The following is a 13,014-nucleotide window of genomic DNA, read 5'->3' on the forward strand; positions in this document are numbered from 1 at the left end:
ATAATTAGTTCAGGCATCAACCAGGCTTATGCTTTTGAATTTTTTTTAGAAAAGTGTGAGCATAAATTGCCAAAGGACCACCGATTTTTTTTTTTTTTTTTTTGTCCCTTTTTGTAGTCTGGGGCAGGTTTCACTGGTCCGGAACCAGTGAACCAGCCGTAAGTTTGAACGCTGAACAATATGCACTATTATCAACAAAATGAACTAATTTTACACAAAATAAGTGAAACTAGAAAATTATGAAAACACTTTTTAATGTTCATAACCTAAACGACCTTGCACTGAAATACAAAAGCAAAATTTTGAGCAGCAAAGGTAAACACACTTTCAATCTTTTATTTATTTATTTATTTTTTTCAATAATGATGAAATCCTTTTCCTCATTTAGTAAAAAAATTATTTCATCCACCCCATATCAATATAAAATGCATTGGATTAAGATGAAACTGAGAAACTAATTCCTAATCCTAAGTAGAAAGGAGAGTCTGCAAAACTTATTTGCATCTTAAAACGCTAATCAAGAAAATGCATTTGAACAAAGTACTTCAAAAATACTTACAGGACCAAAATAGTTTGAACATAAAACCATCTTAGATGCATAGGAAATAATATTATTTGTACATTATTTGCTAACAAATCTTATGCAAACATTACCAAATAAATATAATTATCTCAACCGTAAACAATAAAACAAAAAACAAATATCAAAGCAAGTGTACTAAATTAAAATTTGAAGGGGTAAGAAAAGAACTGAATCATAACATTTTATATTTTGTAACTTTGCTTGTAATGTTACTTACTTAAATTGTAGTTCATTATGATGTTTCAATATGCTGAATCCAATTTATCAATGGCGATGTTTCTTTCCCAAAGTTGCCATGCCGTGATGCCGTTTGCCGCCATACAAATACAAAATGCAAGTAGCGACAAGTCATCATGATCACGTGACATCCGGTTCCGGAATTGGTCTTGTTATACAGAAGTTATACAGATTCACGTCGAAATTGGTCAAAAAACGTTTTTCGATGTTTGCAATTTTTTCTATTTACTACTGATTTCTATACAAATAAGAATATAGCTATATTTTCGTATAATAAAATGACACATTGATTTCTTAATGACACATTGATGAAAATAAGCAGTAAAAACTTCGAGGTATTCCTTTTAAAGATTGTTTCGATATCTGCAGCTTCAGAGTTTTTTTTTTCTTTTAATAATCTGCCAATGAAAATATGCCAAAGAAAAAGTATATTTATTTTCCTCATTTGATTTAAAACAGCTTAAATATGAAATTTTAAAAAATGTCGAAAAAAAACATATTTTGGCACAGATCTATGTTTAGAAAACCATATGGGGATTTTTTTATAGATTGACGTCGAAGTATGTCGGTGTCACAATATTTTCTTTCGACATTAAACGACTTTTTTCGACGTTCGCGAAATTTTTCTATTTTTCTCCTAAATTGCATATTTATAAGAAAAATTACGAAATAAACGCTTTTAATTATGGCTAACTATTTTTAAAAAAATCGAAACAAGAAGTAAAAACCACTTTTTATATAAAGCCAGTGAAAAAAATATACTTCGACATAGTTCTATATTTTAAAAACTGTATCCGTTATGAATCGGGATTCAAAACGTCGATCTGTGTCGGTCCTATGTCGTTCTATATTTTTGTGCTACTAGGGAACAAGGCATGTCTAACCGTCAAGCCTTAGTAAAAGAGGAAAAATTTAACATAAAATTCCTATCAGAATAAGCACAGCCTCCCTTAAATAATCACTTGATACAGGTACTCCAAATACGAATTTGTCATTATTATACTTTTATATTACAAATCAGTTTTCAAATTGATAAATTTGTAATAAACATGTAATAAGGAGTATTAAGTTGATATTTGAAGATACCCTCTGTCGTGTGTCTGATGTACATGTTTTAAATTTTAGATCCACCAAGTATCAAATCCCAGCCAAAAGATGGTTTAATAACTGTAAAAGAGGGAGAAACTGTTACTTTGGCATGTGATGCCACTGGTAATCCTGCACCAACAATATCTTGGAAACATGCTGTAAGTATTGTCCCAGTTTCAGTTTTGTGATGTCTTTGTTAAAAACAATGTTTTTTTTTCCATGGCCGAAAATTGAATGGCATTAGCAAATACAATGCTGGATCAAAGAATTCTAGCGAGACCCTTTGAGTTACTGTTGTGAACTGGGTGATGGATTTATCCTCAAATCAGTTGCAAAAAGTATTGTTTCCTACAAAAACTTGTTTAAAACCCACATATAGGACTTTCTGAAACAATTAAAAAGGCTTTACTGAAGGAAATTGATGTAAAGAACATTTCTATCTGAAGCTGGGTACTTTTCGCTAGCTCTTTTCTCCTTAGGGTATAGGCTGCCATCAGTGAGCCTTGGCTTCTGAGTATTTAAATTTTAAACTGAACAAAATTATATGTTTTTATTTTCACTTCCATTTTAGTTGATATAATTGTTTTGAACATTTTTCTAATTTTAATCAAAATGAAAAAAAAAAAAAAAAAAAAAATTCTAAATCCCCGTTTCCCATAAATTTGACAAAACAATGGCAGCATATACCTAGCTTTATCATGAGTTAAATACTGTGTTTGAACAGTTTTATTTCCGTGTTCTCTTTGATTCCTTAAGTGTCTCAAAAAAAGAAAAATAAATAAATAAAAAGAATTAATAAATAATAATATAATAAAGAATTAATAAAAGAATTAATATAATAATAATCCTTTGTTGCTTTGGCACCAGCTAGCATAGGTCCTGCTTAGACTTACTTGGTGTAACAAGCCTTAGCCAAACTCTTGAGCAGTAGTTTATGAACCAATATAGAAATAAAATTTCAATGCCATATCAATGGCATTATTGTATATATCTCTGTATTCTCAGTATGACATAATTTCTGATTTAACTACTTCTGCTTTTTCAGATTTTTTTTAGTAGAAATAAAGTAAAAGAAATGTGATACAATATTGCAAACACTTTGAAGTGCATCTCTAATAACAAAATACTTCAAAAGGCTAAAATATTTAAAATTTTAGTCCAGTTTTAGTCCAGTTTTCAGTGTACTCTTTTTTTTAAGTAAAAAAAAGATAAACTGCTGAACATAAAAAACAACTACCTTAAAATGGTCCAACAATGGGCCACTTTTCGATGTTTTCAATGAAAATTCCGTGTACATCTTTAATTTAGAAGTCTGAGGACTTTAGCAGTATACATCTCGTCTTTCAAATGAAATGTTTAAAAAAATCTCAGTTGGAAAGTAGATGAAGAGGAATTCCCCCCCCCCCCCCATGGACCATAGTTGTACCCCTAGGCGGCACAACTATGGGCCACCTCATTTTAACCTAGAAAACACATTGAAAACTGGACATGGCCTTTTGTTGTCTGAGGTTACAAGTTACTCTCTGCTTGAAAATGTATAAACAATTTTTTTAGTCCATCATTTACCTTTTTTTTCTTCATTTTTTTAAAGTTTACTCATCATTTGTCATCTGGAATGATTAATAAAGTTCAACATGGTAAATGTAGATAACGTTCTTTATTATCTGTCTAGGTTTTGACATAGAAACAATTGAAAACTAGAAAAATCTCACCAACTAAAGGCTAGGTACCTATACTTAGTTCTCAGAAAATAAGTAGGTCAGATAAGTTTTAAACGGGATCAACAAAAATTTTGAAAACTGAAATATGAAATCACATTTCGCATTTCAAATCTCATAAAAATAAATAATTAAAAAAAATTATCTCAGTTTATATTTGCTCCGGATTTCAGTCAGCACCTTCTGCAAAAACTCCTATGAATATGGGCGATAGGGAGACCCAAACATTCTTCTGTCTTTTCTTGCCATTATTTGCAACAAATAACAAGATATTACGAAAGCATCTCTACAGAGAGTAAAATGAAACTCCAAGCCACCAAAAACCGTGAAAAATAGGTGGCCCATTAATTGTAAACTAACATTCCCATTTCCGATAAATATTGAGAGCTTGTGGAAACTATGAAACATTTTAAGTTAACAACTGGCTTAATACATAACTGGCAAAATAGTTAAGCAAATCTGAACTTACCAGATCTTGGAAAACAGTATAAGTGATCTGCCCAAAGAAGACTTTTGGCTCTTCCACGAGTGAGCAGAATGGCCCACTAAAAACGACTAAGTTATCTAAGGTACAACAACAGTGGCAATCTCTGATAAAGCGTCTTTAGCTACTTAAATGGTTACACTACCTGGTGAATTTTTTTGGAGTGCGTAAGTTCGAAAAAGGGGCCACTAGAGAGCAAAATCATCACCATGGCAATAGTGGCCCATTGTTGCCCCCTTGGCTCAAAGTTGTACCATTTTACCATAATTATTAGAGCCTGGATTATATGCAAATGCATATAGAATTGCAGATTTTTGCTTTTTTTTGAAGTATGTGCATAGAAATGCATAAAAACAGCAATTTTTAAAAATAATTACATATCATTGCGCTTTTTTTCTTGTTTTTAGATTTCTTTTTAACTTTTAAGAAATGGAAAAATATTTTTTCCTTGACAAAGAATGAAACATCTGGCTTTTTATAAACAGGGTTGCCATGCACCAGGAAAACCGAAAACCTGGAATTGTCAGGGAAAATGGCCGAAAATCAGGGAAATGTCAGGGAAAATGAAAAATTGCATATTTCCGATTGTTCTTAGCGCTGCCGCGATCTATGACGTCAAAAAAAAAAAAAAAACTTTCAGCCTTGGTTTTTTCGCCGCCATTCCCTTCCCCCTTCCCATTCGTGCCATTCCCTTCCCATTCGTCGTTTTGTCATTCCCCTCTTTCTTCTTCCCCCTGCAGTTCTTTTTATCAACTCTCTGCCATTGGCGCCTGCGCCATAGCAGTCTGCGGCAGACATGCACATGCGCAGAAGGTACTTTTCTTCCTCGTTTGAGCGGGCTCTGTTTAAACGCTGCTTGTTTATGTCAGCAGTTCTGAAGTTGTTATGATGCACAGCACATTGTTTTGTCTGCGAGTGGACTAGTGATGTAAAATACCTGGGTATTTATTTTTAGGGGCAAATACCCAGGGTATATACCCGGGTAAATACCCGAAATGGGTATTTACCCGGGTATTTATTTCAAAAATGTATATTCAACTAAAATACTTTTTTGTCTACTCCACTATGTATATATATAACCAACCATATACAAAACAATAAATTTTTGCCCAAAAATTGTATTTTGATCACATATTCAAAGAATTATTGCGTGAAACAACTTAGCAATCTAATATGATATTCACATTAAATGTGTTGGATATGCCTAATCAATGTCCCCATCTTTCTTTTTTGTTTTTCACTTTTCAAAGCAAAATTTAAAGTTTTACCAGTGCAAATACAAAGTGAGTGACAAACTAACGCCTCCTAAATACTAAATCCCTATCACGTTCTCCCTTTTAACATAGAGCAAAATGATCCCAGTAAGCATATTTTCGGTCTTCTGGATACTGCCAACTATTGAAGGTCGAAAGCATTAGAAATTAAAAGTGGAGAAAACAATCGGTTAACTTCTAAATTTAAATTTTAAAATTAACCAATCAACGTTTTGATTTGAATTGTTTGGATCCATCATCATAGCAACACCATTCATGTATTGCCGTCAGGTAGTAGCGTTTTTTGTGTACCGGCGGGGGATCACTTTTAAAGCAAATGTGATAGGTATTTAGTATTTAGGAGGCTTTGGACAAACTGATTGATTACAACTCAAAGCCAAAACTAACTAGTAGCATGATATTATGCAAAAATCAAAGATGAAAAGTTGTGCTAGCGCTATCTATGTGACAAAATTAAACTTAAATCCCTTTGCTTTACCCCATAAAAAATTAAATTATCCTGCCATCTTATTTAAGTTTTAGAATAGTTCATTCTAAATTCTGACAGTTTTTTTTATAAGATTTTATTACGCCTTTAATTAAAGAAATTATAATACATTTATTTTTATATTTTTAATCTTTCATTTTACAGTTTAGGTTTTAAAAAGAAAATCATCACCTTTTGATACCACCTAATTTTTTTTTTTGGCAAAATGCGCAATTACTAGAGGATTTACCCTGCGTTTGGATAAATACCCAAAAAAATATTTACCTTCCCACCCGACATCACTAGTTGCGTGTATTAAAAATAGTTCGAATAAATTTGCATCATGAAGTACCGGGAAGCAAATGCAAATGAGCAAGGCAACAGAAAACAATTTTTTTTTTTTGCTTATTAATGTGAAAACTGTTTCTATATTTGCCACATTATCACTAAGCATCAACAGCAATAAAATAAATAACATCATAGTCTTAATAACTTCTCAGTAAATTCTTCCAAGCATCCCTCACGCTTCCTTTTTTTTTTTTTTTTCATTTTGGATATGACTAACCTAGATTGTGATTTTGAAATCCTGAAGTTCATCATTGAATTGCTTATACTTGACCATGAAAAGAAAGATTCTTTGGTTCACGATATGTTTCTTTCATAATTTCATCAAGTCTTCCAATAAAAAAAATTATAAACTGTGTAATACATACGTATGTATCAGTTATACCAATTATTTTATATTTAGATTTTAAAAAAAATCAGACGCACTTTTTGCATTTTTTTGTAAAATACCCAGTTTTTGGGTATTTACCCAGGCCTTGAGTAAATACCCGGGTAAATACCCAAAAAATATTTACCTACCCACTGGGTATTTACCCGATCCACATCACTAGAGTGGACTGAAGTTTTTAATGAGCTGCAATAATCTTTTCATATTTTATATTATTTCTTTAAATTAATTAATAAAATCGTATTATTCTAAACAATTTTGTTCTGTAAATTTAGTTCATTGGAAAATTTTAAACTTGGAAAGTTTCTTTTTTTACAGAAGTATCGCTAATCTTTTAGTATTTTGGTAGTGATCTTTAAAGACTTCCAATGCGCTTCTTTCTTTCAAAATAAAAGTAATCCGATTAAAAAAAAAACCTGCACATCAGAGAAGTTTCTGATCAATGCTCAAAATTGAACTTTATGACAGGGTGCCCACAGGAGTGATTATGGCGCAAGTTGCACCATCAAAATTTTTGGGGGGGATTTTTTAATTACTTATTTTACTTTATTTTTATTCAAATTATTTATTCATATTATTTTACTTTATTATTTTCATCCGTGTGTGTATTTTATTGAGGAGCGAGCACACTTTTCTTTCAAAACAATAATAATTACAAATAAATAAATAGGTAAACAAATAAAAAAAGAGGGTTAAAAATGAAAGCGCTAAGGCGTTCAGAAATATTGGGGGGGGGGGGGGTGTTGTGCCATTGAACTTGGGGGGGGAAGCATGGGTGCAAAACCTTCCGTCTCGGGACGGATTTCCGTCTTGACGAAAATTCCGAGACGGAGGACAGGACGGAAAGAAATTCTGTGACTTCCCTGCAGTTTTTACTTCAAAAATAAGAAAAATGTGGTGTTTGAAAATATGCTTTAATCATTATACCGTTCTATAACCACGAATTTACATCGACATTCTCTTGATTTTCTGCCATGGGCTTGTTTTGTTTGCCATGTGCTTTTCGAGGTGTGGCTTTTAGACTTGTGCCGTTAAACTTTTTTTAGGTAACTCCTGTTACTACAAACTCACTGCATTGCAGACTAGAGCACGCCCGTGCTGGCTCACTGGTACGCCAGGACGCCCATTCCCACTGGCGCCCCTGATTTTTCCAGGGGGGGGGGGGGGGGGGGGGCAATTGCCCCCCCCCCCTTTGAATCCGCGCCTGCACACACACAAAAAAACTTGACAACTGCACTAAAACTAGGTTCATATTGATACCTTAAGCTTAACGTTCAAAGTTCAGATTCCAAAACTGGCATAGTAAAATTCAGCAACATTTATAATGTAGAATTTTTGTTAAGCGCGCATGCGGGAGGGAGGGGGGGGGATCAAAATATTTTCCGTCTTGAACACAACACCAAACTTGCACCCATGGGGGGTGGAGCACCCCTGTTTTATGAACAACAAACAGGGAAAATATGTGAAGCTAAAAGATGCATGATTTTTTTACAGGCCAAAGTCTAAAAGCGCTTTGAGTTCAATGGATTGGAGGGGTAGAAGGCAATAATTGAAAAAGTTTAGGTTTCATAAGTTTTTAGTTCAGATTATTTTAGCAATTAACTTTATTTTTGTGATACAGATGTCACAATTGTTAATTTTGCAGTTCTTTCACTTGATGTAAGGCAGTGGCTCCTCGCTATTGAAAATAAGATATGCTACATTTACATTAATTGTTTATTACAGTGATTTGCTTCACTTGTGTCAGTACATTAGGGTAGTTCAAAAATGCACTTTAAAAAAAAGGTTTCTCCTAGAAAACAGGACACCACTCAATGTTTTTAGACTTGTGGATAGTAAAATACTGGAAGAATTTTAACTTCCTATTCCAACTGAAAGAGGGTGCTCGATCCCCTCCCTCAAAACTTCATAAGTATGAGGAGGGGGTTAAAAAAATACATTTAACTGAAAAAACAATGTTATATACTATAATCTACACAAGTTGTATGCATATTCATTGCAATAAAATAATTACTTATATAAAAAAAACAGCTGGGGAAATTAAATGTTTCTAAATTTGTGACTTTTTCTATGCTAGAGCAAATGTTAAATTAAGGGGTCATTGAGCACCCTCTTAAAACTTGAGTAAGAAGCTAAAACTTTTACAGCATAATACTATTAGTAAGTCTAAAAAAAATAAGGGGTGTCTTGGACTCGAGCTGAGAGGGAAAAAAAATGAACCACCATTAGTACATATTTTTGATTATTTCAGCTTGAGTAAATCGAATTTGGTAACCATTGTTTGTAAAGTTTGAAAATGAGGTAAGTTTTATCAAAATTTGAGATGTATATATTAACGTTGCAAAATGAAGGTGGAGATCGATAACCTGGAATTTTTCTCAAAACCACCTGGAAAACCTGGAAATGTCAGGGAATTTCATTCTTGAACTTCCGTGGCAACCCTGTATAAATATATATTTAACTTCTTAATTACTAAAAGCAAAAATAGAAAAGCCATCCCCCCTTTTTTATGTGAGGACTTTTTCTGTGTTAATAAAAAAAGTATTTGTGCATATTTTTTAATTATTCAAGCATATTTAGGGATTTTCAGTGCCGATTTTGATATTTTTAGTGCATATAATCAAGGCTGTACTGGTTATATAAAAGTTGAATTTTTTCTTAAAATAGGTTTCTGTGTTTTAAAATTATTATTTGTAATTATTATTATCACTTTTTATTTATTACATGTTTAAAATATTTTAATCTTCCTAGCTCTTATAAAAAAATAATTTAATCTCTTTTTTAAGTTTGTTTTATGTTATTTTGACATTCGGACGCTTTCATTATCCTCTATTTCAGTGATACCCAACCTTTTTTTTTTATCCAAGGGCCGCACCTCATATTGAAATGATTCTCACAGGCCAGAACACGATAAAATTGTAGGATATATAATTTTTTCTAAATAACTTGGAAAAGCATGGAAAAGGAAAGAAAATTATAAACAATTTTGTTGTTATCATTGCTTAATGATTATTTTATCAATTGCATCGGTTTTCTAGTTACTAATTTCTGAATATTTGACAACAAAGTTAGGACATTGTGATTTATCGTGGTTTTAGATTTGTAAAATTGAATAAAACAACATGCCACATAGCCTGTGAGCCATAGATAGGGCACCTGTGCTATGTTTCATGTGTTTGCTTACTCCATTGCTGGAAACCGTATAATATGTTCCTCATACTTGGATTTTACTATGTTTTTACTCGTCTTACTTTTTGTATTGGCAAAGCATTTTAAAAAGTTAAAATTTTTAAGGCTGCCAAAGTTAAGTAATTTGTAATTTTACTATTTTGGCTCATTTGAAAATTAAGCACTTTAAGTAGCAAATATGGAACTTTGGAGTAATGGAGAAATAACGTAATTATTTTGAAGACATAACTTGTGCCCTGTGAACATATACTTGAGAATTGATAGCTTATAATTCCCATTTCAGGGTCGTCACTACCAGAGCAGTGATGGTAGGAGCTATGTGATAAATAGTGTCAAAAAAAGTGACTCTGGAGAATATGAATGCACTGCAGACAATTCTGTGGGGGATCCAGCTACATCCGTTATTACAGTAGAAGTTGTTTGTAAGTATTTGACAATGTTTTATTCATTATTACTGCCAGTTTCAATTGCTCAACATTTAAAAAAGTCATTCTGCTCTCTTGAAGGGTTTTAAATGTGATGTCCTGTTTCATAAAGATTATATACCAAGTAAGAAATGAAAAATGTTGTGAATTTTACTTTCCCCAAAATATTTTCTATAGTTAAATCTCATTAGTTTGAAATAAGGTATAGTTTTTTTTTATTGGGCCGGGGGGGGGGGGGGGGGGGGGGGGGGGGGGGGGGGATGCCATAGTCATATTTTGGGAAACTAAAAATGCACAACATTTACCAAAATGTTTTCTATGAATTGCTTAAATCTCATTAATTTGCTTAAATATGGTGTTTTTTTGAAGGAGGAAACATTCATTATTAGCTTTTTTTGTGAAAAAATCCAAAGGCATTTTTAATTTAAATTATAATTTCATATTTTTTTCATTTCTGTGCAAAAACAGATCTGACAATCACACCATGGGACTTTTTTGTGTCTATTAAATAATATGCATTTTAAGAGCTAAAAAAATATTTCTGTTGACACCTGAAATCTTTCACTCTTGTGAAACTGTATTTACAGTTATTGGATATTCATTAATTACTATCCATTAAGTTTTTTAGCCATTAGCTTTTGAATAGTACATTACTTCATTTTGGTCCATCAGTGTTGTTGCAGTTTTGAAGTCTTATGGAAATTTTGCTTTGATTTGCGGACTGTGTGACATCAATATGCCATGATTTCTTGCATAATTTCTGGCATGGTGGTTTTCACATTTTCTCATCTATGTTGGTACTCTTTGTTGTTAGATAGAGCTATAGAACAAAACAAAACATTTGGCGAAATTCAGCGAATGTGGTGGCAAAAAACCACAATTCAAGTTCAATTAAAATCCCCCCCCCCCTCAAAATGGTTCAAAACTACGCATATATTGATGGTTACTATGTATATAATGTTTTAATCTTCAAAACTTATAAATAACAATGGCATTATTTCTGTATATTTCATGGGTATCAAATATTTCTTACCCATTCTAGCTTTTTTTTTTTTTTTTTTGCATTCCAAATTATTATGATAATTTTGGCACACTCATAGGAATGGTAATACATTGTTACTAACTTTAATTTGACTTTTTAAATCAGCTATTGTTGATTATAATATTGGGAACATTTTAAGTGCAATCAACTTCTTAGATAAATTTAGACCTAACTACTAGTGAAAATCTTTTTATTCAAGTCTGACTTTATTTGTTTATTTATTCTTCTGTATCTATTTCGTCAGATGAGAGAGGCAGATTTTAAATTTAGAAATCAGCTAAAATGTTCAAGATGTATGTTTAATATAGTTTGTCCTCTTAGCTAATTAAGAGAATGATCATCAGATGCTAAAAAGTCTATCTTGGTACACGGGAAAGTAGGTTCGTTTAGTTCTGGGTGGAGCTTCTTGTTTCCTTTCTATTTTTTCGCCCCCAAAAATAAACTTTTTGAATGTAAATAGAATGCAAGTGCAAGAGATAAAAATGGAAGTATTTTGTGTTAAACTGTTTCATGAATAAATTCAAATCTTTGAGTGCTTTTTCATTTTGAAACATTTTATTTGAATCTTTCTGCTAGTTGAAAGAAGTTGATGTTTATCAATCATCTGTTTATTCATTTGATTGCTTGTTTTTTTTTTTTTTTTTTTTTTTTGAAAAAAAAATTGGAGTTAAGAGATTTATATTGGCAACTAAAACTTACGCAGTAAAAAGTTGTTCTACAGTTTCTAAATTTATCTTTCTTACCTCTGTAAGAAGTATCATACACAAATAATAAACAAAAATAATCTTAGCTAAAAAATTTCTAAGTTTTCATATTACAAATCTCTAATTTATAAGTTTCACTTCCTTTCTTCAGCCGCCCCCAAAGTGTATCCTAATCCTACGAGTGGACTTCTTGTGGTTAAAGAAGGTGAACAAATTTCAATTTCTTGCGAAGCTACTGGCGACCCAACTCCAGTTATTACTTGGAAAACTCCTGTAAGATGACCTTTTGTGCAAACAAAATTTTGTTTTGTAATCTTTCATGAATGTTTTACTGATTTTGAATTATTATATTTATTATCAGGGTGGAGAAAAGCCCCATAAGCCTCGTGAAGAAAACAAGATTGTTATATCTAAAGCAGACAGAAACCATGCTGGTTCTTATGAGTGTATAGCAAACAACTCTTTGGGAATATTTACATCTGCAATCATCAGAGTTCAAGTTTTGTGTAAGACATTTTAGGATAGCCATTACTTAAAATATTTTAAATAATAGTGTTAAAATTTGCAAAGCAGAATTTTTTTTAACGGCTTGTTATGTGGTAGTGCAGTTAATTTCGATAATATTTTAGAGCTAAAGGAAAAAATACTTTTGTTCTGAGAAGTAAAAATTCTAAACAACATTAAAATAGTACAAAATTTAAAAAAAAAATCATACATATATTTTGGATTTGTATGGAACTGCCTTTTTATGCAAAATATGTGAGCTTATGGATGCAAAGACATATCTATGAGCTCATATCCTTTACCTTTAAAACCCCCGAGGAGTTACCCCGTAATGCATGTATGATTTTTTCCCTTTAAATTTTGTACTTCAACATTGTTGTTTATAATAACTTGTAGAAGACCATAGAATTGCAATGTCTAACTGGAGAAGAACAATATGGAGCTCCTTGTGATTTTCTGCAGAAAAAACAAAAACAAATGAGCATACCATTTTCTGTATGCACAGTCATTTTAGAATTTGTTTTATTGCTTCAATAAGAAAATGACAAAAATAGAAAGGACAATTT

General features: G+C 31.9%; 1 protein-coding gene across 1 annotated transcript in view; it reads left to right on the plus strand.

The window, feature by feature from the left end:
- The window catches only part of LOC129224856 (roundabout homolog 1-like), a 264,554-nt gene that overhangs the window by 244,095 nt on the left and 7,445 nt on the right, over positions 1-13,014 (plus strand). The window contains 4 exon segments of the mRNA XM_054859403.1: positions 1,946-2,067; positions 10,057-10,195; positions 12,096-12,217; positions 12,306-12,450. Coding sequence (XP_054715378.1) covers positions 1,946-2,067; positions 10,057-10,195; positions 12,096-12,217; positions 12,306-12,450 — 528 coding nt within the window.

The sequence above is a fragment of the Uloborus diversus genome, chromosome 6 (assembly GCF_026930045.1).
Source record: "Uloborus diversus isolate 005 chromosome 6, Udiv.v.3.1, whole genome shotgun sequence".
Taxonomy (NCBI): domain Eukaryota; kingdom Metazoa; phylum Arthropoda; class Arachnida; order Araneae; family Uloboridae; genus Uloborus; species Uloborus diversus.